Raw genomic sequence first — 26,729 nt, forward strand, 5'->3', positions numbered from 1 at the left:
AGTCTTTTGGAGTCTCATCTTCCTGTGCACTAAATGGATACAATAAAGCCTCTGGTAGGGGAGGGGGAATCAAAAAAAAAAAAAAAGGCAATAACACATGTGTAAATGTTTTTGGAAAACACAGTATCGTAACAGAAAAGGCAAAGAGATAGCACACCAGCTGCCACTTCTCCAACATGTGCCCGGGGCGCATTGCACGCTCAAGTCAGCATTTTCTCAGTAAGCTATATTGATATTTCAGAATCCCTCCCAACATATATTTGAGGAAGTCTTGCCACTGGATCAGAATTGCAAGGTGAAATGTGAAATGAAACCTCGGCGCCCCCCCGGCCCCCTAGCCCACACGAGCTCAGGGCTCTTGGGGAGATCCCACTAATCACAGACAGAGCTGCTAAGCACTAGAGCTAGTAGAGGGTCAGAGGGGGGCCCTGGGAGTGTCCAGAGAATAGGACCCTGGCATCCTGGTTCAACCCGTCACCCCGCAGCTATGCTTCAGTTGTCAGCTGTGCAACTAGGTCTGAAGGACAGGCTGCTACTGGAGCCACAGACCTTTTTGCACTCAGAGTAGGTAGGGAGGCCGCACCCGTACAGGAAAGAGGGGCGATGCTGCCAAACAGGCACGGTGAGTGCCCAGTGGAAGGGCTACATGGCCGGTGTCCACTGTGGGCTGGGACTCATGTGGAGCTGGGCTGTCTACTTCTCGAGAGGTCTCTGCACCTGGTGTCCTGGCTGGCAGTCCCAGTCCCTTTCTGCCCATTGCTGTGTAATCACAGACCAGCCTGGGCACTCCAGCTGACCCCCAGGAAGGCCCCTTCCAGCAGGCAGCGCCCCAGCTGCAGTGGAGAGTGAACCGGACCTCTACAGGTTGTCTTCCCGAGGCCCTCACCCTAGAGTACTCCCTGGAGAAGGTGGTGCGTTGGACCCCCTGCCCCGGCAAACATTCCTGCATACCCACCCCAGCACCCCTTGGCCCAGACCTCCCAGCCTGACCCAACAGCAGCATCCCCAGTGGCTTCCATGGCATGTTTTCAGGGAGTGACGATTCCATTCCCTTAACCTCTCCCTTGGCCATCTTTTTTTTTTTTTAAGAAAAAGATTTATTTATTTATTCATGAGAGACACAAAGAGAGAGAGGCAGAGACACAGGCAGAGGGAGAAGCAGGCTCCATGCAGGGAGCCCAACGTGGGACTCGATCACAGATCCCAGAATCACGACCTGAGCCGAAGGCAGCCGCCCAACCACTGAGCCATCCAGGCGTCCCATCTCTTGGCTGTCTTTATAAAATGCAGACTTCAGAAGATTACAGGAAGATGGCCCTGATGGTCCCTGATATATCTCTTAACAATGATTAGTGCCTGAAAGTACAGATTTCCTTCTGAGGGCCTCAGTCGGTGCCGTGATCTGTGAGCCTCCCAGCCCCAGCAGAAGCAGGCACAGTGATCCCCCTCCCCTGCTCTCCTCTGGGCACCCCAGCCCATGGGCACTGAGCTAGGGCCCACAGGGACCGGCCCCCAGGGTGGTCAGGCATCTCCTGAGGCACCACCACCCCCAGGCAAGCAGGGGCGTGGGCGGGGTGGGGGGAGGCCACTCAGCCTCCTGCCCTCCTCGCTAGCAGCAGGGAGGATGCCTTAAGGCCTCTAGCGGTGGAGCATGTGGTCATGGATGCAGATGGAGCCTGGAGCTCAGCGTAAATTTCAGTGAAAACAGGAAACCACGAAGCTGAAATGTGTTCACTTTTAAGAGTCCAAAGAAGAAGAGCTCGAGGCCATGCAGGAGGAAGCTGGGGAGGAAGTGTGGTAGCTTTTTGCTCTGGGCCCTCCTCCCTCCCTCCACACAGCCACAGCCAGGCTTGGGGTCTACAGCCAAATTCTTAGAAATTCTATCGGCCTCGAGGTCAGGAGCTGAGGACTGGGCCAGGCCTCCCATGAGGGCAGGAGCACTCTTCCTGAGCCGGGGGATGGAGAGTCTGGTCTGCAGTCTCCTCCTTCAATCTTAGGGGTGACCCAGCTCAGCCTTGGGCAAGGGTCACCACACTCATCCCTGCCATGGGCCCCCAAGGGCTGTTAGAGCAGCACCCCCTTTCTGTGGCAGCCAGCACTGAGTGTCCCTGGCAGCAGGTGAAATAGGAGAGGTACTCCCCAGGGATATAGCAGGAGCCAGGATTTTGGTGTACTGGAGGCTTCCGGGCAGCCTCAAGGCCCAGGCCCATCCATCCCTTGAGGCCCCCAGGCATAGCAGGCCACCCACACTGGCCCATGCCCTTGGGCCTGACAGGGGCTTTTGGAAGCAATGCCATGCATCCAGGGGGAGTTGCCTGGTTCTAGCTGCAGGCCTGGGGGCTCTCACTGCTGCTGGAGAGCCTAGAGCTGCTTTCTTCAGTCCCCAGCTCCTGTCTCCCCGACCACCAGGCAATCCAGCAGGTTCTCCCTGCCTGCTGGGCCCTTATGCAGGCCTGAAGTCCTGGCTCTGGGCACCCGGGCCCAGCTCAGCGGAGCCCTGGTAGGCTGCTGGCAGATGAACGCCCTCCTCAGTGCAGTGCCTGGGCCCCTACCCCACTCAAACTCACCCCTTCCCTTCTTGAGCCCCCATCTCTGCACCCCAGAGTATGCACAGGCCCCCCACTTCTCTCCCTGTTTTAAAACCCTTTAATCAGTATTCCACAAAGGATCCCCTCCCATAAAAACACATCCAGGACATGCCCTGAAGCAGGAGACGTAGCAGAGGGCCCAGAGCAGAGTGCCACAGACCCTTCCCTGTCCATGCTCACCTGACAGGGTCACAGGTCACTCTGAGGTGAAGGCTCAGCACAGATTAAATTGAATGGAAGACCAAAGATGGGGGGAGGTGGCAGAAAGGAGGGTTGGGAGCTGGAGGGGGAGAGGTGCTCCTTGGACCTCAGGCCCTCCTGGAAGCAGAGCAGGGATTAAAACCCAGCATCTACAGTCTATTCACAGGGTTTGCACTTGTTGCCCGTGGAGATTTTAATGGCACCCCCTCTTTCTGCTAGAGGGTCACAGTTGAGACAATACAGTATGTGGTCACCCTCTGTACTGAGCATGCTGTCCGGTGGAGAGGGGAGGGCGGGAGGCGGGGCCTCTCCACTCATCTTCCCAGCAGGCTCCACCTGCCCTCCCTTACCCCCCTCTGCAATGGAGAGTGCAACCTCTGGCCTGGCCCCCATTGCCCAAGATGCCAGTTGGCCCACAGTGGCCACTGTGCCTTGGTGTGCACTTCCTGTTTCAGGGACCCAGGCCAGTGAACTCTGGGGACCAGAGGGCAGGCAGCAGGAGCCCAGATTTGCTCAACTTGTTACAGTTAGCCACTTGGTAGTAGCAGACAGCTGGCCAAGACTCCCATGGCCCCAGGGCAGGCAGCCCAGCCCCGGAGCCCCAGGGTTACAAAGAAAGAGTCCGACAGATGAACAGCCTCAGGCGAGATCGGGGAGCTGGCTTTTTCCACATCTTGTCCTGTGTCTCAAGCCTGGGAGGATGGCACTGGATGAATGTGGGGGTGGGGGCGTCTGTCCAGTGCCCTCTTGTCCCACCTGTGCTGTCAGGTCACAAAACTCATGTCCCAGGGAGAGAAGCTGCCATAGGCTAGAAACTCTTGAGCTTCTAGGATGTAGGCCATTTGGCATTTGTAGCTGGTGAAGTTCGGGTCTCTGGGGTGGGATCTCAGCACCCCACCACCCTTGAGACGGGGACTGAGAGAGCCAACACCTTCTCCTTTCTGCCCTGTAGCACTCAGAGGAGTTGAGGGTCTGGCCATCAGAGATATCTCAAGGAGTCTGGGCTCAGAGCAAGAAGGGAGGAAACCAAGGCTGGGACCAAGGCTAAGAGGACCCCTCAGAGGGCCAGCTCTGCCTCAGATGCACCTGCCCCGGGCCCAGCCACAACTGCCACTGGCCCCAGCTGGTCTAGATGGCCTCAGAGTTTGGGGAGTCAGGCACAGGGTCTGCAAAAGAAAGGAGAAGTAGAATGAAACAGGGGCTTCTCTCTCTTTCACCCCCTACACCCACCTGGGAGGTTATAAGGCCACAGAAAGAGTGAGGCTGGTGCCCTGCAGGCCATGGGGAGGTCATGACCTTGCAGGCTCTAGCACCCCAAGGGTTGCTGGGAAGCACTCACCAAGGGTTGGAAAGAAGACATCCCCAGGGCCTGGCGGAGACAGAGGAGTGGAGGGCTCGGAGAGCAGGTGCCGCCCAGACTCGGACGGCTGCCGCTGAGCCATGTAGGACAGTGGAGGCCTGGCTTTGGCATCCGGCATGCCGTGGGGGGACGGAGAGATCTCAAAGCCAGGGTTTTCGATTCCTTGCGTGTTGTTGCTAGAAAAGCAGAACTGGCTCGGTCAATGGTACTGCTTGGGTTGGGGCCTTCACCCTCCTGCCGGTCCCACTTCTCTGCTTCCTTCTCCTCCTATGCCTTCACACCCCAGGCCTCAGCACCCCCTTCCCGGGAGGATCTGGGGTTAGAGAGAGAAAGCCAAGGCCGGCACTGTCCCATCTCCCCTGAGCTGAGGGCATCCAACCCCAGCTCCACCTGATCATTTGGCCATCTGCCCTGGACACAGGCAGGAAGCCTGGGGTCAGAGACATGTTGAAGACACCAGACTTAAGGATCTGCAACAGGTTCTTCTTTGGTCCGTAGAATTGATGGCATTAGGTTCGAATGTCCCCACATCTTGTAGTAAGCTGGAGGGAGGGACTTACCTTGACCTGGAAAATCATCCCTTTTGGACACCTAGGAAAGGTCCCAGGGCCAAGTTCCTGGGTGTAGCTCATTCCTAAAGACACCCTCAATGCTGGGCTCCACGTTAGCTTCCTGCCCAGAGCACCCCGACACACTCCCCTGGCCTATCTATGCCCAGCCCACAGCCCTGCTCAGAGCAGCCTCTGCCACCAACCTCCGCCCTTGTGGCCTGATGGCTTTCTCCTTGGAGCGCCCTGCAGAGAGGGACCACAGCTCCAGGTGTGTTGTCCTCCTTGGCATGTTTCACTGTCCTGCCCCTGACCCCACACCCCCAGGCCAGCAGACACTGAGGCCTGAAGGTAGGTGCCTGGCTCATCTGAGCAGCAACAGAGCTCAGCCCACTGGGTAAGGGGTGGCAGGGAGAGCAGCCAACTCGCACAGATGTGTAGGCCTTGGTGGCAGATGGCAGACAGCACAGATGGCTGGGCTTGGTGGCTGTATAGGGACCCTCCTGCAGAGCCCTCCTTCCTGACAGCTGACCCTGGGCACAGAGGACCTGGGAGGCCATGCCCGTGTGCTGAGCCCTGTCACAGTACAGGTTATCAGTGGAGGGAGAGGGTGAAAGGATCCTGGGGAAGAGGAGTCAGTCCAGGGCTAGAAGTCAGCCCCACCACCCCCCCCTTCTGCATTAACCCCAGCTATGGTCTGAGTGTAGACGCTGCCCTGCAGAGCCACAGGCCCAGGGACGGGCAAGCAGAGAGCGCGCCTGCCAAGCTTGGAGTTGGGGCCGGGGCAGCTGCGGGAAATTTTCTCAGGAAGATTCCATGGGCCTTACCTGTCCATCCGCACCAGTTCCTGGGCACCTGGGGACATACAGACAGAGAAGCTAGTCACCAAGAAGAGGCTTCCCTAGACGACGCCCCCTCCCCTCCCCTGGCAGATGCCCTTCGGGGAACGGGAGCAAGCCCAGGCTGGGCCACGCTCAGCCCCTTCTGTTGGCTCGGGAGGCCCCTAGGGCAGCGTTCATCCTGCAGGCAAGGCCTCGGCGCGCCCGGTGTTTTAGCCAGTGGTAACAAACTCGGGCTGCATTTCACAAATATAAAAGACAGCGTTCATCACCAGGAGGCCAAGGGCAACCAGTGCTTTCTCCTGTGGCTTAACTGGGTGCTGTGAGACCGTCCAGATTGAAGTATCAACCGAAAGCCTGACTCCTGAAATTGGTCTTTCCTGTTTGGACATTTGCCACCCTCTGGTCTGTCGCCATGAGTTCCTGAGTGGGAGGGCTTGCAAGGTCAGTTCCTAACTGGAGGGTTCCTGGTCCTCTCTGGCCTGTCCTCCACATCGCCTAGAGGGTGGCTTTAGCAGTGGCACCTCGTAGAGGAACCTTAGGGGCCTAAGACCCCGTTACTTTTCAGCCATTCTGCCACTTTCTGCTGCTCCTCCAAGCTGCTACCAGCTTGCCCCATTCTTGGGATTCCCCACCCCCAAACTGGCCACCAGCCAGATGCAGTGGCCCCAACTTCCCTCTTCCTTGTAGCTCCCCATATGCGTCTCATTTGCAAGAGCTTTACCAGATCGCTGTGGGGAGCCATGGTGGGAGGGGCACACACAGAACACACATGGGAAGTTGCACAAAGGTTCCTAAAATCTCTGCTCTCAGAAGGAACCACTGTTTCGAGGGTGGCTCTGCGCATCAGGCTTCGTGCAGGTGCCCAGCATTCCCTGTGCTCGTCCTCTCCACTCCTTGATGGCGGGATTGCTGGCCCCACTTTAGAGCCAGGGAACCCAACCTCCGACTAAAACTGGATTGGTTTCCACACCCATCAGCCTCTGCAGCAAGCTGCCTGCCTCGGTGCCCCCAACCCTTACTCTCTTCCTCCCTGAGTGTGGCTCACCTCTGAGCATGCTCTGGGAGCCAGCGCCCTGCCTACCCACAACGGACACACACTCCCTGGCCCCTTCCCCCCTGACCTGCCATCCTGCTGGGGCGCTTAGCCTCTGCCCTGCAGCCTGACTCCCGGCATTTCCCAGTGACTTCTGTTTCCATAATTCCAGCAGCAGCACTTTTCTTGTGAGGCTAGATGAAAAAATGTCCCAAATCTCCGCTCCCTCTCCATTTCGCACCTGGTTTCTCTCCCGGCATCTCTTGGGTCTAAGACTCTGATCCTACAACTCAATTTATTATTTATTTTTTTTTTTTTTGGAGTGGGTGGGCAGACTGGCCTCAAAAATACTTGTATTAGAAGATAAATTATTGGCATCTTTTTGTTACTGAATATATTGAATTTGGGGATAAGGAGCTGCAAGCAGCTGCATAATCAGGGTCCGTTTAGAGTTTCAGAGGACGTGTACTGCCCTGGTCACGGCACAGCCCTAGCGGGCCCACTGGACCACCTGCCCCCTTCTCAGCCCAGTTCTTCAGCCTCCAGTTCATCTGTCCTTTCCCGGGTCTTCCTCAGTTGGAAGCCCTCTAGGACTGATCCACCTCAGTCCCAGGGCCTGGAGTGGGAAATCCTAGGGGCTGACCCCAAGCTCCCCATGTCCTCAGGAAGCCCCCACGGTGTTTGGGCCTGCCCCCTGTCTCATTGACCTTCCTCTAGCCTGGGGCACAGGCACAGCCTTAGACTAACCTCTGGGGACCCCATGCAACAGGCTTTGGGGCAAGAAAAGCAAGAGCAATGGCCACCCCATGCCGATCCTCTGCCCTGAATTTGTTTTCCCATCCCTGTTCTCCCATGGAGGCAGTATAGTGGTCTGAAGTGAGGGGCACAGAAAGCACCTCTTTACTGGGAGCTGAGCGTGTCTCCCTCCTCGTCCCTTCCTCACCTCCATGAAAATACTACACAGATGAGCATGAGCTCCATGGTGATTACTCTCCCTGCCTGAGCCCCTGGGTTCCTCTTTCTGCTCTGAGCCCTTGACCTGCCCCCCAACTCCCCTGCCAGCCTCAGGTATCTCTGGAAGTAGGCTATACCGGGTTTCATGAAAGGAGTATGGATGTCCTGAGAGTAAAGGAAAGGGGATCACAGCCCCAAGTGAGCCACTGTGGGGGCTCCAGGTTGGGCCCCCAGGAATGAGGGGTGTCCAGGTGTTATGGTCCAGCCAAAGGACATCAGGTGTGAGCCAGAAGCCACCTGGCGACAGAGCAGCCCTCTCTCAGCTACCTTATGCAGCTGGCCAGGGAGGAAGAGGCAGGGGAGGTGACGCAAGGGCCAGAGTCAAGGACTCCCCACCCTCTTGCACTTAGAGGTCCCTGGGACTAGCCCAGGCTCATGGGTGGGGTCAGAGGAAGGGCAAGGGGTATTATCACCGCAGAGAGGGTGAAACGTGTTTGTGACCACAACTTGAAGCCTGACTCCACCCCTTAGTCAGTGTGAGGTTCCTCTGGTGAGTTCCTGAACCTCTCCCTGCCTCAGTTTGCTCAGTTGTAAAGTAGGAACAGTTATAAGACCAAGATTTCGCATCGTTTCAAGGATTCAGCAGGAGAAGGTATATAACATACTTGGCGTGGTACCCAGCACAGCAGCCTTCCCAGATAGGGGTTAGTGGCGAGGACACTCAATGCTGATGGGTATTTTGATGATATGGTGGGATTATATTCCCTGGGAAAGGCACGAGTTGAAAGCTCTGGCTTTGAGTCCCAGCTCTGCCGCTTAGTAACTTCTATCACATTTAGTTAATTATTTAACCCTGCTAAGAAGCTCAGGTTTCTCAGCTATAAGCTGAAAGAACTGAACTAAGTTATCTCCAAGATCCCTTCCAGTCCTGATAATCCAAAGTTCATATTTGTCCTAATGGTACTATGCTAGTTACACAACAAGCCTACCCGTACATTTAAGCAGGTCCACAAAGGATCTCCTAGTGGCAGCACTTCTATAAACCAATTTGAACTACTCCAAGTGATTATTTATTCATTCAACTGATATTTATTGAGTGCTAAGCCAGGACCACTTGGGACTGGTAGGCACTAAGCCCCCCCCCCCCCACCAGTGGCACACCTGGGTCCCCTCCTCTCTCCACCATTGAGCCCAGCTCCTTACAGGGACTGTAGCAGCTCCCATCTCTGGAACAGAGAGGAAATGTGCCTGCCTCTTGCCTTTGCTAATCTTAGGGGCTGAGCTGAGGGCTGGGGCAGATCACACACACCCTCACCCAGCCAGGCAGGCAGGGATACTCACGGCGGTTGGTGGCCACCTGCCTTTGCTTGTAGACGAGGAGCAGGATGAGGGGAAGGCAGAGGATGCCTACGATGCAGGCTCCTGTAGCCAGAGCAGCAGCTGTGATGCCTATAAAGACAGAGAGACAGCCAAGGTGAGACTCCATTCCCTCTGTCTCTCCTGAGGGGAAGCTGGAGCCCAGAGAGGCAAGTTCGAGGCAGCAGGGCGACCCAGCTTTACCCAGGCCCCACAGCCAGACCCTCAGTGACCCGCAGAGGCACAGGAGGCCCAGGGTCCTCTTTCAAAGAAAGCCCCATGCCTCCTCCCCAAGTGCGCCCAGGGCACATAGAAATGAGGCCAGGAGTTTACAGCGGAGGCAACACCAAGAAAGAGAAAGAAGGGTCTTCATCCCAGCCCTCCGGGGACAGCTCACCTGCCCTGGGCTACAGGTTGTTGCCTGAAAAGGGAAAGCAGGTCCTTCACAGACCCTGTGCCATGAAGTTCAAGATCAAAAGGAACCCCGGTGGCGAAAAACCTTTGGAGATACATAGTAGTGATGGTTGCACCACTTGGTGAGCAGAATCAATGCCACACACTTAAAAGGGGTGGAAATGGCAGATCTCATGTTATATATGTTGTGCCACAATAAAGAAAAAAATTCAAAATGAGAAAAAGCCCAACTCATCCGGAGAGACCCCTTAGCTCCAGACACAGCTTCTGGAAGTGATCTCACATATACAAGTCAAGGGGCGGGGGAAACGTGAGTGAGAACTAGAAAAAATGTGAATCCTTATCCCATGGCTTAAAATGTTTAACTTTCTCCTCCTCCTCTTCCACTCGGGCCCCCTGCAAAGAGACAATCACCGTCCCCACTTTTCTCGCATCTGGCCCAGATTTGTTCTCTGCGTATACAGCATACGGCTGCTTTTCGTGACGATCGCTTTTCCCACTTAGCATGGCTTGGACATCTCTGCATGGCACAGAGATCTACCTCCTTCTGCCTAGGGCTTTCTCGTGGGGCTCACCCTAGAATTTATTGAGACAGTCCCCTATCGGTGGGCATGCAGATTGCTTCCGTATTTCAACATATTTCAAATAACGGAGCAGCGAACTCCTTGTGTGTGCATCTTCGCTCGCTTGGGCAGGTACCTCCGTACATAACCTCCCAGCAGTAAAAGTGCTGAGCCAAAGAGTTTGTATATTTTCTTTGAGGCTATTGTCTAATTCCCCTCCACAAAGGTTGTACCGCTTCACCATCTCACCAACAGCATGAGAGGGTTGATTTGTTCCAGCCCATCTGCTGACACCAGGAATTTAGCTGGGAACAGACATGCCCTCAGAACCACAAGCATCGTAAACACGTTTCCTTCCCGATTTGCACTCTTCTTGAAATATGGGCTGGGATACCTTGTCACGGCATCAGCATAGCCCCGGGGAGCTTGGGAAAGGTGGATGGGCTGTAGTCTCAGTGTTGCCTTTGCACTATTTATCTGGGAATAAAGGCTGTTTTTATCTCATTGTATTGCTAAACAACCTGATGGTGTAAATAAGCTTTGGGCGGGGGGGGGGGGGGGTTGTTCATAACACGGAAGTGAACAAACTGTTTACAGGCACTTTAGACATACCCACCAGTACAGGAACAGTTGCTGTGCTAATTATAAAGCAAGTTCGAAGCCACGTAAAAGCAGGCTCCCTGCAGATCTTAGCAAGGCTGCATTTTGACATGGAAGTGTGAAAGTAGACATGTTCTATAATTCAGATATTTGAGGATTTCTAAATGACCATCATAGGACCTTCTTGTGGGCACTGAGAAGGGGGTTGCAAAGTGCTCTATTCTAGTCATCAAAGCAGGTCTCCGGATTGCTACTAAAGCCACGTTCAGTGAGGTTAGGTGCTCACTCACTGTGACTCCCTGTCCCCCTCTGGGCCTGACTCCTGTCCCCAGGCAGAGAGCCCCCTCTGCGACCCCTCTAGGGGATCAGGACTTGGTTTCCTTACAACCTGGGCTGAGTGTTGAGGCCGGGACAAGGAGGCAGGAGTTTGGGGACAGCTTTGTGGGCCCATGTGCCCTAGTAGCTTTGCAGAGCCCAGCCTCACCACAGCTCCCTACCCCTTCCCGCAAGCATGGCCAGTACCTGGGGAAGAGGGGGTGGATTGCATCCAGAGCCAAACTCATTGGCAAGGTAATCACGCACTGGCAGAGACAGCTGCCAGGCCAGCTCTGAGAATGGTGCCAGGCTTTACACAGCAGGCTGGGATGGGAGGGCCCCCCCCAACATTCTCAGCAGAGGATCCTTGTCTAGAGCCTGCCAGTACCCTGGAGGTAGGGAGGGAGAGAGGGAGGGAGGGAGGTACAAGAAGGGAGAAGAGCATTTGGTCAGGCTGCCTTGTCCCCCAGAAGGGGGCTTGGTGAAAGCAAACCAAACATCCTTCTGTGTAGGGTATAGGGAGGTGGCTTTGCAGGAGGTAAGCTGCCCAGCCCCCTTCCAGTTGGTGTTCAGTAAAAAAAAAAAAAAAATAGACCCTCAGCAATTTGGGGCTCCTTAGGGACCAACTTCCTCAGCCTCTCTCTGTTGCTGCTGCCTCCTCCGACTGACTTGGGCTTTCAGATGACTTCCTAGGCCAGCCACCCTCTTACTTCCCAAAGGGAATGTTAGAAGACAGGGCTGCAGGTAGAGGCATCTAAGCTGCTTGTCTGGAAGCATCATTAGCTGGTTAGGTACCAAGGTGGGCCGTGGGGCACCTGTCTTCAAGCAAGCAGGGACTAAGGTTTTTCCAAAGGTAAGCAGCACTGATGGCAGTAGCCAGCAGCCAGCCCTGAGGCCCTCTAGCCACATGGGTCACCAGGCAAATGTTTCTAAACCATTAGAAAACAGGTATGTGTCTACTGTCTGTTGTCATCTACTTGCCATCCTATCACGGCCTACACAGTATGTAACTGCTTTTGTTTTGTTTTGTTTTGTTTTGTTTTGTTTTGTTTGCCAACACTTTAAAATTGAGAGTTTATGTAAAATCTGGACTTCTGACTTTGCTTGGAAATGGAGTGGCTCTGGCATCCCCGGGGCCTCTCCAAGCATGCAGCAATTGGAATTGCACTTATAGGCTGGCAGCTAGCTGCTCGCCACAGTCTCCACCCCTCCCTACTGTCTACTCCCAGGTCCCTGATCCAGCCTCTTGGATAATAACACTGGTTACCTCCCTGTTAGTGGGAATGAGACATGCTTGCTCCCTTTCTCCGTGGACACATGACAGCCTGAAAATGGAAGTGCTGTCTCAAACCCCCCACACCACACCCAAAAGCATAGCTGGGTTTCTTTTCAGCTGACACCGTGCCCACCTTAGTGACAAGACTCCACCACAGCGATAAGTTTCCAGACCTCCAGAACCAAGAGTCTGGAAGGGGACTCCAGAGGTCCCCAAAGCCATCTCCCTGCCCTCAACAGCTAGGATAGAAGTAAACACATCCCTCTGCCCTTGGGGAGCCAGTTCACTGTGGCCAGTAGTTCAGGGAAGCAGGGACCAGAGAGGGAGGCTGCACATCCCTATAAATTGGAACGTAAGGCGAATGTCAAAAGCTGAGAGCAGAAGTGCCCAGCAGAGGAAGCCTGACCCACTCGTGACAGTCAAGTTCAAAGTCACCCTCAGGTTCTTACCGGCCAGACTCCCAGGACTTTCCGGGTGACTTCCATTTCCTTAATTCCAGCAGCTACTTCTCTAGGAGTCTAGATCGAGCAAAATGAACCAAATCTCTGCTCCCTCTCCGTTTTGCACCTGGTTCCTATGGGGTCCCTACTGGCATCTCCTGTTTCTGTCCCCAGGACTTTTAATTCATACAACTAATTGTCAGAAAATCGGTGTTGACAGAGGGGCGGGCAGCCTGACTCCCAGGGAAGGGTTTGTGACTGAGAATCAGGCACTCTGGCTGAGAGACTGGAAGTAATCCCTGTACTTTGGTTTCCCCATCGGTGAGAGGTGGGCAGTGGCACAGGTGAGCTCTGGGAGCTCCGGGAAGAAGAAGGGGGACTGCAGGGTTGCTCAGAATGGAAGGAGCAATGGGGAAGTGAGCACGGGCAGGCCCCTCCAGGTGAGGCTCCCTGCCTTCCCCTGTGCTCGCTCGGAGCACACCGTCCACCCTCTCCGGGGAGCTGCTGGTGGAGGAAGTGAGGACAGCAGCAGCTTGGTACCCAGGCAACACATAAGGTCTGCGGTGTGCAGGGACAGGGGCTTGAACCAGGGTTCCTTAGTTCTATGAGGGTCTGGCTCAGACTGAAATGTGTGTTCTAATTTTATTCCTGGCTAAAGCTGTGCGTCGGTTCAAAATAGAGTAGTTGGAGTAGAAAGTCACCATGGCCTCTGAGCTGGGCTTTGGCTGGGGCTGTAGTCTGAACTGTTCTCATTCCTGCCCCCACTCTATATGCATGTCCTCCTGGAGGGCAGGGGGAAGGTCTGCACTTTTGGGTCTCCAGGGCCTGGGCAGGGGCTGGTTACACTAGATGCCCAGTCAATATTGATGGATAAAAGGCTCTGGAAGCCAAGACCTTGTCCTCTCAGAAGAATGGAGCGCCCCTGAGACGTCTCCCCTTTGCCTGCTGCCTCCAAGCTGCTGGGCATTGTCTCCTGGCCTCTGAGCGCCCAGATGTCCCTCAGAGCAGTGCCCCCTTCCTCCACTGGATGCCTCTCTGGGCAAACACCAGGGGTGGACTGCCACCCACCCACTGCCCTGTGCATCCCTCAAGCTGGGAAGAAGGTAAAGTGAGCACACCCCAGTTGTGTGGATTTGAGCAAGTTATGTCACCTCTCTGGGCTTCTGCTTCCATGTATAGAAAGTGAAAACAGTGGTGCCTACTTCAGAGGGTTCTTGTCAGAATCCAAGAGATACCAGTACTTGCAAGGACTTAGCTCGGTGCCTGGCATATAGGAAAAGCTCTAAGAACGGTAGTGCTGTCCCCCTGCCTGAGTCTCTCCGTCCAATCTCCCCACGTACAGAACAAGGAAGTTTTAAGCAAGTGGACCTAAGCCAAGAGGACCCCCCCACAGCCCTCCAATCTTCCCTTGTTGGGGAGCACTGGTGAGCAAGAGCAGCACCCACTGATAACAGCCTGTGGCACTCAGCACCTGTCGGGAGGGGGGCACTTAGCCAAAGGCCACCCCCAAGGAGGCAGAGCAGGAGCCACAGGAGCCGGCTTCTTCGGGCTTTAAGCCTTGGAAGGGGAGTGGGCTTCTGGGACTGCAGCCCCATGGCTCCAATGACGGGGAAAGCAGAAGGGAGAGGTGATAGCAGAGGAGGAAGGATGGGGGTTCTGCGGGCTTGGGGAGAGGAGGTCTGAGTTCAGAGTGGGGCCTTGGTCCAAGACGAAGGCAGAGGAGAACAGAGAACCCAGAAGGGCCAAAAGGGTGGTCCCTTACTTTCACTCTCCCTGGGTGAAGGTGGGTACGAGATGCACTGGAATGAGGCTTCTTTGTCTGTAGAGCAAAGAGAAGGATCGTTAGGTGGGCATGAGGCCAGGGAGGCTTATCCCAGCCAGCACACGGGTCCACATGGACACGTATTCTCACCCCGTGGCCAGGTATGCCCTGCCCACTCTCACACATGCCCCCCAGTCATGTAGGTACCTGTTGGCACTCACATGTCTACCCAGCGTATTGCCCCTCACGCTCTCACCTGGACACACACACACACACACACACACACACACATACATGTTCCCCAACAACTGCTCACGGGCTCACACCCCAGGTCTCACAACACGGCCACCACAGTCAGGAGCAGTACATCCCAGCCTAGGTTTGTGCATTCCCTCTCTCTCACTAGACCGAACCACGTATACCCCCCTCTCCATCACACCCCACTAACCACACAGACCCATACACAGCTCCCCACACAGTGGCCACCCCATCTCAAACACATCCCTGGAGTGTCAGCCTCACCCATCTAGCATCACACATGGTCACGGCATCAGACACACAGCACCGCACCCCCAGAGCCACAGTGTCCTCGCCGCTTACCCTTGCAGACAGGCACCCACACCGCCCCGAGTCACCGCACCCCCGGGCCATCCCGTACAGGGGGCCCTCACCTGTGTGCACTTGCAGCTCCATGGCACCGTAGACCCTCTGCTCGGAGTGATGGTGTCTAATCTCTACCACCAGGCAGCAGTAGAGGCCGCTGTCCATGGAGGTCAGGTTGCGCATGGTGATGGAGAAGTTGCCATGGTGGTCGGAGACCGACTCCAGCCCGTAGCGCTGGGCCAGATCCTGGCTGGTGTTGGCCTGGTGGCCACTGTGGTGCAGGTGAAGGTCCTGGAATGTGAGGTTGCGGATAGGCCGGCGCTCCGAGCAGACCTGCACTTCGCCCCGCGAGCTGCGGTACCACGTCTTGTAGTAGGTCACATCGTGCCCTTTGGCCATGGGGCCCATGATCTTGCAGGTGAGGGTGACGTTTTGTCCCTCAGAACACACATACAAGGAATACGGTGTGGCGACCTTGAAAGCTGCTACCAGACCTATTCAGAGAGATGAGACTGTCACCTGCCTGAGCCAGACCCACTCCCAGTTCCTCCAAAGTGAGGAAGAACGTTGGCCTGGGGCTCCAAAGATGTGGGTTCCCCGGCCACAGGCCCCAGGCTAGTCAGCTGACCTCCCCAAGGCCTCAGCTTCATCATCAGCTCCTGAACCTGCCTCCATCCCAGGCTGTGTGGGAGGAGGAGCTTCTCCAGGCGAGGGACGCCCCTGACCCCAGGGAAGCTGGATGAGGCATAGGGAAGATTGTGGGCAGGCAGGCAGATGAGGCCCGGCCAGTGGGTCTATCTCCCCACACCACCCCTGCAGGCCCTGTGGCTCTACCCACAACTGGCCCCTGGCACTTCCAGCCTCCATGCCCTGTGCTGTCCAATGGGAAGCAGAACGAGCAGCACAAAGGCTATTTGAGAAGGCAGCCCTTTGCCCTTGACCACCATTCTGGGGCCATTAGCACTTTTGACCCCTCCCACTCATAGGGCTGGCCATGCCTTCCCACCTCCTCATCACGGAGCACCCCTGTGTGCAAGGCCTGTGCCAGGTGCTACATCTCACCTGGATGCTGAGCTTATGGCCTAGCCGGGTAGACAAAGCATGCGTTCCTGACCAAGTTACCCCACAGGCTAGTGGGCAGACTGGTGCCAGCATTCAGGGCACTTGGAGGGGGGAAGACATAGCCATCCTGGGGATGGTCAGGAGACTTCTTGAAGCAGCAAGTGTCTTTGGGGTTGATGGACAGGTAAGACTTCAGCAAGTAAAGGGGGTGCCCTGGGTTGAGGAAGCAGTTAAACCCAAGATGTCTCAGGGAAGGACCAGGAAAATCATCAAAGCTCACCTCATCCATGTACCTGCTGCCACCCAGTCTTCTTAGAAATATCTCCTAGTTCTTTTTGCTTTCAGTTGGCAAACAAAACCATCCCTTGCTCCTCTTTACCCTGCCCCAACGCCCTAGTATTTAACTATGTTGACCCCTCAAAGCACTGGCCCTTAAAAGCAGAATGCTGGGGCCGGAGTCCCGGCTCCCATCTAGCCCCAAGAGCACCCCCTTCCTCACATGTACAATGAGGAAAATATTCACACTACGCATGGTTGCAAGAGGACAGAACGAGGGAAAGCTGAGAACAGAAGATGTGAGTTCTAATGCCCTCTACAGACATAGGGAGGAAAACTATGATTAGTATATATTAGTGGTATTTGAGTTTTCATTGGCATTTCAAGGGCTGTCGTAAGTCAGACAGGGAAGGGGAGTTTGGAAATGTGAATAGAATCCCAACCGACATGTGTCTTCTATTGCCTCTGCCTGAATCAAGATAAGGCCACTTCCTCCTGCAGACACCCCCTTCCTGCCTTTAGAGCCTGGGACCCACCAGCAGAGGAGAAAGCTTTGCCCAGTCCGGAGGAAGGCAACCTGGTGTAGCTTTGGAACCGGACCAGCCTGCTCTGGAGTCCAATACCTGGGAGTCAGACTCTGAGCCTCAGAGTCCTCACTGTCAAACAGAAGTGGAAACATCTACCTGCCAGAGCTGAGGCCAGGATTACAAATAATTTACTTGAAGGGCTCTGAAAGTGCTTTGCTAGTTGTTGGTGCTTGCTACACAGAAGCTAGACAGCTCTGTCGCTCGTTCCGGCAAGTCAAGAAACATTTCCCAGGAGTGAAAATAGTTCTGCAGAATAGAATGGAGAAGGCGGCTTCAAATTCTTTCCCACTAAAGGTACGAATGACCCACAACAGCTTGTAATCCAGTCTTGGAGCGCCTGCATATGCAAAGCAGAGTGTGGGGGCTTAGCAAAGCATGGCCCCAAAGAAAATGTCTGCAAGACCCCTAGAAAGGAAGGAAGACACACACGAACCCCAGATCCTTCCATTCGCTCCACCCCCATGTAAGAGGGAGCCGTGTCTGGAAGCCCCAGATCTATGGAAGACCTTTGCCAAGGTGAGAGGAGATTTCAGAACTTCCTGGCAAGATGCTGGTCTCCTTTTCAGGCAGAAGAGTGGAGGCCCAGAAGGGGAAAGTGATTTTCCTAAAGTGCCACAGAGGGTATGGACTCAGAACCTGGGGGAGCATGGGCGGCTTCAGGTAAAGCTAGATCTAATTAGAACTAGAAGGAGGAAGAGCACGCGTCCCGTGCTATGCTAAGTCCTTTATGGGCATGTCTAACAACCCCATAAGGTAGGTGGTGTGTTTTTTTTTTTCCTTTTTACTGAGGAAAAAACACGAAGCCTGGAGATGTTGAATAATTCACTGAAGATCACAGTGACTTGGACTCTCCCTCATGGGCCAGTAGGGTGGCTGTGGCCACAAAACTTCTACATGTGCCAGTAAATGGAGGTGGGGTGTAGCTAGGGAAAGGCCCCTCCCAGCCACTCCCAGGAAGAAAACCCACCCAAAAGGCAGACCAAGGGCTTGTCTGCCCTGTGCTCCCCCCTTCCCTCAGCAGGCCCCAGCAGGCAGCAGCCCACCAGCACCTCTCCCAACTGGCGTCTTATCTTCCCTGTTCCCAACCCCACATCCACCCAGAGAACCCAAGGCTGGGAAACACATCCAGCTCCAGCAGCATTTGCAGAGATCCCACACACCCCTCGGGGGCTGGGCCGATGTCTGAGGTAGCTGCAAGGGGGGCAGGCGGAGTAGTGGTGGAGGCAGAAGCAGGAAGTGGAACATGGAGCTGAGCCAGGTTGGGGTGGGGGCTGCCCAGTGGACAGAGGTGTAAGTGGGGTGAGGCTGAGATGTGGGCAAGCTGGGGCATAGCTTGGGTGGGTGGGGGGAGCGGAGCAGGGTGGGAGCAAGCAGCAGAGCCTCCAGTGGGGCCCCAGCACCCGGGCTGCCAGCAGAGCTTGTGGGGCCCCAGCCCTTAAGGTCCAAGCCTTGGTGTCAGTGAGCCCAGAATTGCCTGGAAGCCCCGGGGAGAGGTTTTTCAACCCTAGATGCAATGTCCTTGAAAACCCACAGTGGGACATAGAATCAGGGTTGAGAGTAAGGGGAGGGGGACATGAGGAGGGGTGCATTGCACAATCCCCAATACCCTACACACCCTAGAGGACTTCTTCCCTTTTTACAGAAAAGAGAAGCTTGCAGTGGGATTCAGTTTTGGGGGATGGGGGACAGCATTCAATTTTAGCAAAAGGGCCAGATAGCAGTGGACCAAGTGTTCTCAGGATCTTGTCCTGGCACGGGGGTTCAGGGGCAGGGGGGTGGGGGTGGGAACATCCCCTTTGTTGTGTCTAAGACTCAAGCCAGGTCAAAGCCCAGGACAGCCTGTCTTCGGGAGGATGTACAAAGGCGCAGAGTTGGGGAGAATAATGCACACACCCTGTGCCACCAACGACTGCGCATGTGTTATCGGGGATATACATATAGCACAGCTGGATTTATAATTATTTGGCGGGAGGATGTTGCTTATTGTCAAGAGCAGATCCTTTCGGACACCTGGGTCATTGTCAGAGACTGGGGAGAGTGGGTGGGGAGGAAAGCCCTCGGCTCCAGGGCGGCCGAGAGCATGTGAGACAGGAAAATGACCCTGGCCTGGCCCTGAGCCTGTGCCCAGCCGGGACCCATCCAGTCATTGTGCTGCTCTTGGGCTAAGGAGGCAGAAGCACCCGGAGGAAGATTGCTTTGAACCTGGGAAATTCCAGGTCTCAGGATTAAAACACTTGGTCTGACAGATCCCTGGGCCCCAGTCCCCACTTAGCCATGTCCTTGCTGTGTGACCTTGGGCAGGTCCCATCCTTCTCTGTGCCTCCCTCCCTTCATCTCAAGAGACTCCCCATGTTCCTAGGCCTTTCTAGCTCTGAAAACCTGTGGCTGTATTTCCTTAAGGTAGAGGAAAGGGCAAGAATGAACCACTTCTTATGTGTCAGGACTTGCTTAGCACTTTATAGTCCTCACAGCTAACACCCCTGATGTAGGGATCATCATCCTCATTTTAAAGATGAGGAAACAGACTCAGAGAAGTCAGGTGACTTACCCAAGACCACCCAACCCTACTTGGCTAAGCTGAAACCCACACCTTGGACACACCAGCCCTGCAGGAAGGAAGAGTGTCCCCACTAACTCCTGCAGCAGGTGGGGCCGGCACCCTCATCCTCCAGCAGCTTGGACAGTGAACTGACCCCCTCCTGACAGCACCTTCTAGGCAGTCATCCTCGCCCAGCCTCAGACCTCAGCTGAAAACACCATTCCTTCATGTCACAGATATTTAACTGAGGTCCCACCATGAGCCAGGCCCAGGGCAGAGAGCCATGGGGGTGCAGAGTTCCCTAAGGGATGGCCGCTCAGACTCTAGCCCTGCTCCTGCCACCTTCTAGCTGTGGGATCCTCAGCCAAAGGTGGGGCTCAGCCCCTTGTAGAAGCTTCTGTTCCGGCACAGGGGAGACGAGCTCTTGATGGGCTCCGTCTCGGGATACTAGTTTTCATGACTTCACCTCTTTCCACCCGACAGGCAGCTCATGAAACCCTGTGGGTGTGCACGGGATGGGTGTGTGTGGGTGTGGAGAGGCCTGTGTATTTTCCCTGCCAGGGCATGAGTTTAAGCCCACAGTTGCCAAGGCAACGCCCCAGCCTTTGGAGGTGGGTCCCCAGCTTGATTAGTCAGGCCTGAGGCCCCACCCAAACAGCTGAACTCTGTCCAGCTGCTGCTAGGGGTTGGAAGTAAACAGCCTCTGATCTTCTGCTGTTGCTGTTGTTTGGCTAGATGCAAAAGGCCAGGTCCTCGTCCTCGGGAGGCACACCCAACAGACATGGAACTGGTGGCCAGCTCCCTGCCGGGCCCTGGCCCCCAGGACAGTCCGCGGAGGGTACAGGGAAGGGCTCGGTCCTGTCTTTATCAAGCTGCAGAGCACAGAGGGAAACAGAGGCAAGGACCAACCAGGAAGTGCCCCCGGTGCGAGGGGCTGGGCCGGCAGGTCAGCCCCTGGGGTCTGGGGCCAGCAAGGACAAAGGGCATCTCAGATGTGTTTATTGATACCTGCCCCCGCAGGAAGTGTCCATTCACATCAGACCAGGGAGTCTGGGAAGGGGAAGCCAGGCTCTATTGGAGGAAGCAGCACTTCCAGCACCTTGGGAAGGCATCCGTGCATCCGGGGCTGGAGGCCGTGGGCTGGCGCGCCTCCCTGGAGAGGGCCCGGGCAGCTGGCCAGACGCCCTGCCAATGGACACTCCTCTGGATGACTCCTTCCCAGCCTCCCCAGGCCCTCCCCGAGGATGACTGCTTGCAGCCGGGAACACTAGCTCTAGCCAGCTTCCCTCCAGGGTCAGTACTGGGAGGACTTCCTAAGGTCCACGTTCCAGTCTTCTGTGCCCTGTCTTCAACGCAGGCTGCCCGTGGTGGCTGACACTCACGCGACAGGTAGCCTGGGACCGACTGGAGGGCGCATGGCCTTCCTGCGGATGGACAGGTGGCCGGGCCAGTGAAGGCCCAGCTTGCTATAAGCTCTCTCTCTCTCCCTCTCCCCCTCCATCCCCTGTGGTTACTGGGATAGCTAGTTGGCCCCAACGGAAGAGAGGCCCCAGCTGGAGCTACTGTATTTACTTGGACAGTGTATTTATTTGAGGAAGGCAACAGGCTGGGAGGATCGGGGACTGGAAGAAGCCCAGAGAGGCCCTCTGACCCTGCCCTGACCTCTTAGGCTGGGGACTACTGCTCTCTTTCTTTTCCTCTGGGAGAGCTGACCCGTCCCCTGCCACCAGCTACCGCTCCGCACAGTGGTGAATTTGCTTCTGCAGTGATGGGGGGAGGAGCTGATGGTGACTGCAGCAGAGATGGTTTTACTTTTAGTTTTATGTCATTAAATGGCATCGAATCACATAGAAGGTTATCCTCCCCCTGGTTTGTTTTGTTTTGTTTTTAACAAGGGCCGGCAGGTTTCAGGCTCAGAGCCTTCCCCAGGCTATAGTTTCTAGCTAGAATTTAATATCCTTATTTGGTTTTCTTATTGTGTTCTTGTATGATTTTGTTCTATTTATGGCAATAATACTGGCTTTCCACTGGTGGCAGTGATAGAAAGTTTCCTTTTAAAAAATCTATTTACTTAAGTAAAAGAATGAGTTGATTGGAGGGAAAAACTAAGTACATAGGACAGGTAGATGCTTCAGAAATCCCAAAGGTGGGATACCCGGGTGGATCAGCGGTTGAGCATCTGCCTTCGGCTCAGGGCGTGATCCCGGAGTTCCAGGATCGAGTCCTACATTGGGCTCCTGTATGGAGACTGCTTCTCCTCCCTTTGCCTATGTCTCTGCCTCTCTTTGTGTCTCTTTAAATAAATAAATCTAAATTAAAAAAAAAAAAAAGAAATCCCAAAGGTAATGAGTAGGAGGCTGAAGCTCAAGAAGTACTCTCCTGGGACTCCCCTTCAGAACGGGGACAGCCTCACTGAAACCATGTCACCCAGCCTCCCTGTGGCTCAGAGGGTGCATTCACGGTCCCACAGGGAGCGAACAACAGGGGCAGGACTTGACCCCAGGACCCCACAGGAAATAGCATCCTATGTGGAACATTTAAAGGATGAGGTCTGCTTGGGCAGAAGCACAGAAAGGTCATTACTGAATGATGGATGGGTGCGGCAGCCCCAAACTGGGGACCTCATCCACTTGCTGGGAGTGAGCAACCAGAACAAATAGGCTAAACATAAAGATCAATTGCGGGAAAGACCCCAGTTTGACCACCAAACCCCAAACTGAGCTGGTAGACTTGAAAGTGCAAAAAGCCCCCATCTCTGGGGAGCTTGAAGAGAATCTGCAGGTGCCTCCATGGACATTTCACACTCCCAAGTGCCTGTAGGTGCCGACAGGTAGCTGGACCTGTGCATCCTCTGGGAATATTCGAGTCCACGCCCTGAGCTCTCCACCAGGCTCTGCAGGCAGCAAGGAGCTTAGATGGAGGGCCAATGGCACGTGGCCTCAGAAAGCCAAGAGCAAGCTCAGACACCAGGCACAGTGCTGAGGTTGCACACTGACTCTTCACAGCAGGCCCCTGAGGGAGGGGCCGTCATCATCCCATTTTAGAGATGAAGACACTTGCACAGAGATGCTGAGTAACTTGCTCAAAGTCACAGCCTGTAAATGGCCATCTTGGAATTGGAACCTAGATGGAACTGACTCCCCAGACCAGATGGTTAAGTGACTGGACTGTATGGGAAGCATACAAGGCACTCAACCCCAGGTCCCTTGCTCCGCCATTCCCATACAGGGTGCCATCAGCAAGGCCTGGGGCCTGCCGGTGCTGCTGCTAAGGGGACCCAAGGATCCAGCAGAAAGTGCACTGCCAATCCCAGGTTCACCCTGCCCAGGGAAAGCCAGACTGCCCCTGGATGAGTAGTCGGCCTAAAACTGGGGACCTCAAGCTCAGTATGTGGGCCTTTGTCAGTGCCGGTCAAAGGGGTCACTGCCTACAGGCCAGATGGGCACCGAGGAGCCCTTCCTTCTTTCCCTTGATCTGCTGGGGCCCAAGGTCCATATGTGTATGCATATAGGGAGATGGCCTCTTGCAGCTTCCCAGCACTGTCCCTCCCACCTGAGCCACCCTCTCCCAGGGAGATCAGGCCCCGGCAGGTGATCTTTGGCCTGCGTGGGTGGTGGTGGGAGGCAGGGGGACAGGAACGACCAGCCCAGCTGGGGATCCCTGGCATTGGGTAGATGCCCCCTCATGCCCATGGGCTGGCCTCTGGGGCCACCCCAGAGGCTCTGGACAGAAGATAGTAGATTTCCTAAGAGCTGACCTTTGCTGCATCACAGTCTTGCACCACTGGGTTACTCAACAAAGCCCCGCAGTCTTGTTTACCATGAAGGGGAAGATAGGGTCTCCCCTCCTTAACCTCACTGCACCTCCATATGCTAGTCCCAGAATCTGGGCCTCCTGGGTCAGCCTATAAGGACATGTTGAGGCCAGGAACTCCCTCAGGTCCTAGGAGAGCCTTTTGGGAAGGAAGAGTGTGCCACCCTTGGGGTCTATGGGCCCTGGCTCTGGAGATGCTTCCCTCTACCCGTCTCCCCCTGAATCAGGCCCAGGAAAGGGGCACCTTCAGCAGAGCTTAGAAGACAGGCCTACACACCCACCTCCACCTCACCTTCCCAGACATGAAGGCTTTGACCTTGAGCAGTCCTGCCCAAGGCAGCCCAGCACCTCAGGAGGCCAGCGAGTAGGTCTTTCCCACCCACAGTCCCTCCTGATGGTGCCTGTGACCAGGCCCCCCGTCCATTAGCCGCTTGTTACACACTGTCCTGGGCAGAGTGAATATTCATTAGCACGCCCATGCTCTAGTTAAGAATACTGAGTCCCAGAGTAGCTGTAAGCTAAGAGAATGCTTCTGATCCCCTTCTGGGGAAAGCTGCTTAGAGGCCTAATCATATCCCTGAGCTGGGCCCAGGAAGAGCTGGCCCCTTGGAGTGCCAAGCTGTCTGAGTAGCCAAGGCCTCGAGGGGAGAAGGCTCCTGGCCAGGTAGACCATAAGGAGCGAGGGCTCTGAGCCTCGCCGCGACTGGCTACTCTGCGATGTTGGGTACCTTAGCTCTCTCGAGTTCAGTCTCCCTAGTTGGGGTTGCCCAACAGAGAGCAGCCCAGCCAGGGAAGGGCAGGGGAAGAGGCAGGAAAACAGAAGGACCTCTCGGGGTCACTTGCAGAGAAAGGGGCAGGGCAGGTGCTCCCTGGTGCGTGCACTGCTGGCCTCCTGCCTGCTGCCATCCCCTGCTTTTTCTGGAAGCCATGTCCTGCCATGAAGTGTGGCCTTGGTGCCAAGACTGCCTCCCCTGTCCCAGGACTAGGCAGCTCTGTGTGAGGGGTGTGGGCTCCCTCCTCCTTAGCACAGGCCAGCTCGGAGCTGAGATAACAGCTGCCTACAGGCACCCACTTTGTCTGCAAGGCACACTACAGGCTCTCTCCACTCCCTGCTCTTGCTCTGACCCTGTGCCCCCCCTCCTTTCTTCTTCTGACCCGCCCACTCCGTCCTTGTGCCAAGCGCCCCACCTTCCTCCTGCCTCTCTGACTCCTGGCATGACTCAAGCTTTCCCTGGGCCCTTCCCACAAAGTGTAGTTCACAGGCTGCCTGCTGGCCCCCTCTTCCCTTGAGATCCAGCCACTCCAGTGCTGGGCACCAAGAACCAGGCTGGGGGTACCCCGACCTCTGCCCCCACACCTCCACCCCAGGAGCCCCTGAGTCCTGGCCAGGATTCCACTTGGAGCTGTGACCGTCTGGACTTTGGAAGAAGAAAGTGGCGCCTCCCTGGTGTAGGGCTTCTGAGCATGAGCTGAGGAAACCCAAACCAGAAAGATGCCATAAGTTACCACGGGGGACCCAGAGCGGGAGCTCCTGGCTGAGTCTGGAAAGTGGTCCACAATCTCCTGGGGGGCCCACACCGGTCCCTGAGCTGCAGCCTTGCTAGGCTGCCAGGAGTCAGCTGACCACTCCGCTTGCAGCTCGCAGACCCTCAGTATAAGGACAGGTGGGCGCCCACATCTGGGAGTGGGCCAGTGCCCCCCCCCCCCCCCCCCCCGCCCAGGGTTCAGCCAGGAGGGTCCCCAGGGAGCAGGGCGCAGAGACCAGTGAGTCCCTGGAGCCCTGAGGCAGAAGGGGCAAGGAGATGCCACAGGTGTCAAAAGCCCGAGGCGTCCCCTAGAAAATGCTGGGGCTGTCCCCGCCGTGTCTGTGTGTCTGTCTCCCGCGCCGCAGCAGCTACTCCTGCACGGGGCTCCCGGCAGCCAGGGGCCCGCAGGCGGCAGCTGGGGCAGCTGTCACAACAGGCAGATGTGCCGCCGCCCAGAGAGAGCTCGCCCCGCAAGGAGGAGACGGGCGGGGGGGGGGCTCCGCGGCGACCCCCTCCCCCGCGGGGTCGTCCCGGGGCGCCTCCCCGCGCCCGCCCGCGCAGCTCCTGCAGACCTTACCTCGGGAGGCGGCCAGGAAGACGGCGAGGAGCACAGGCCCCCAGCGCCGGCCGCCGGCCTCCGGGCCCAGGGGGACGCCCATGTCGCCGAGGGGCGGCGGCGCCGGGAGCCCGGGCCGGGCGGGCGCGGGCCGCGCAGGGGAGCTGCAGGCGCCCCAGAGCCGAGAGCCGCGAGCCGCGAGCCGCGCGCACGGCCGGCGCGGAAACCTCCGCGGAGCGAGTGCCGAGCGCTCCGTGGGCTCCGAGAGCCGCGGCTCCCGCCCCCCGCCCCGCAGCGCCCCCGGGGGGCCGAGGGGGGAACTGCCTCGCCGGCGGCCCCGCGGGAGGGGCTTCCCCGGTGACTCACGGGCTCGCCGCCCTCTAGGGGAGGCAGCCCCTGGCCTGCGGGCTCCGCGCGGCTGCTCTCTCCCACGCCCCCCCAGGACCGTGCTGCTGCGCAGCCTGGACGGTGTCACCCCAACTCAGCAGGCTGCGTCCCCATCGCGGGTTGTGTCTGACCTCACCCAGCAGCCTCTGAGCTGTCTGGGGGCAGGCACTTGTCCCCAGCACCCTCCAGCCAGCCCCGGCCTGGCGAGCGGGGGAATGAATGAATGAGCGAATGAGTGAAGGAAATCTAACTTTTGCAAAGGGCTAGGCAAGTGGGAGCCGACTTGACTGTAGATCCCAGAGCCTGCAAAACCCTGGTGCGTGCACACACACACACACACACACACACACACACAGACGTGGCACAGGTGCAGGGGTACACAGCAGCCCTGGCACCCCTACAGATGCATGTGCGTGTGCATCTGGCAGCGTGTCCCGTGGGAAATCATCAGGGCTCCTCTCCCTCTAGGCCCCAGCATCGCTTCCCACTTTGCACCCTCTCTAGCTCCCGTGCCCTGGATAGCCACAGGACCGTCATGCAACGCCCCCCTCAGTCCTCTGCTCCTGCACTGGCCTCCCCCTCGCCCTCAGGGCTCAATTCAAATCCTTCCCCTTCCCCAGGGGTCCTGAGCTTCGCGGGCAAGCACCCCTCCAGACCTCACCCTTCACACCCCAGTTGCCAACCAGCTGATCTGCACCTGAACAGATCTGCCCTCCTGAGCTAGACTGTGAGCTGCTCTGCCTGAGGTTCCCAAGTCCCTGGCACAAAAGTGGGCACCAAGAAGGTGTCTAAAGCACTCTTATCTGAATGAACAAACCGAGTAGTAAACAAGTGGCTTCCTAAATGGAGGAGTGGGGGTGGCTGTGCCTAAGACCAGGGGTCAGGAGAAGGGGGGTGGGCACAGCCATTGTACCATCTACCCCAGCCTTGCAGAAGCTTCCCAGGACTTTGCTGGCCCATTAGGGATCTTGAGCTCATGTGACCCAAGCCTGAAGGACAGAGAACCACTAGAGTCCATCTGGGTTAGGGATCAGTGGAACTGAAAGGTAGCCAGGAATTCGGGGTGCCCCATGGCTGACCTCATCCTGGTTAGAGGCTCTCCTGGAAGCTCGGTCCTGGGGCAGAAAA

At 56.4% G+C, this 26,729-nt stretch overlaps 2 protein-coding genes across 7 annotated transcripts in view; one reads left to right on the forward strand and one right to left on the reverse strand.

Moving 5' to 3' along the window:
• The window catches only part of LOC112924083 (cadherin-23), a 76,292-nt gene that overhangs the window by 9,056 nt on the left and 40,507 nt on the right, over nucleotides 1-26,729 (forward strand). The gene's annotated exons all lie outside the window — the stretch shown is intronic.
• Nucleotides 1,074-25,482, reverse strand: VSIR (V-set immunoregulatory receptor). Its single transcript, XM_072754992.1, has 7 exons — nucleotides 25,236-25,482; nucleotides 14,924-15,349; nucleotides 14,253-14,309; nucleotides 8,868-8,975; nucleotides 5,525-5,552; nucleotides 4,129-4,325; nucleotides 1,074-3,955 (listed from the first exon to the last, which is right to left on the reverse strand). Exons 1-7 carry the CDS (start codon nucleotides 25,315-25,317, stop codon nucleotides 3,918-3,920), a joined length of 936 nt encoding a protein of 311 aa, XP_072611093.1. The 5' UTR covers nucleotides 25,318-25,482; the 3' UTR covers nucleotides 1,074-3,917.

This window comes from Vulpes vulpes, chromosome 4, assembly GCF_048418805.1.
Source record: "Vulpes vulpes isolate BD-2025 chromosome 4, VulVul3, whole genome shotgun sequence".
In the NCBI taxonomy this organism is placed as follows: domain Eukaryota; kingdom Metazoa; phylum Chordata; class Mammalia; order Carnivora; family Canidae; genus Vulpes; species Vulpes vulpes.

Excerpts from the sequence above, each read along its gene's own strand:
- VSIR (XM_072754992.1), bottom strand. The coding sequence starts at position 25,317 with ATGGGCGTCCCCCTGGGCCCGGAGGCCGGCGGCCGGCGCTGGGGGCCT. Across the intron at positions 14,310-14,923 it reads GGAGCTGCAAGTGCACACAG|ACAAAGAAGCCTCATTCCAG; the intron begins GTGAGGGCCCCC and ends TTTGCTCTACAG. Across the intron at positions 4,326-5,524 it reads GAACTGGTGCGGATGGACAG|CAACAACACGCAAGGAATCG; the intron begins GTAAGGCCCATG and ends CTGCTTTTCTAG.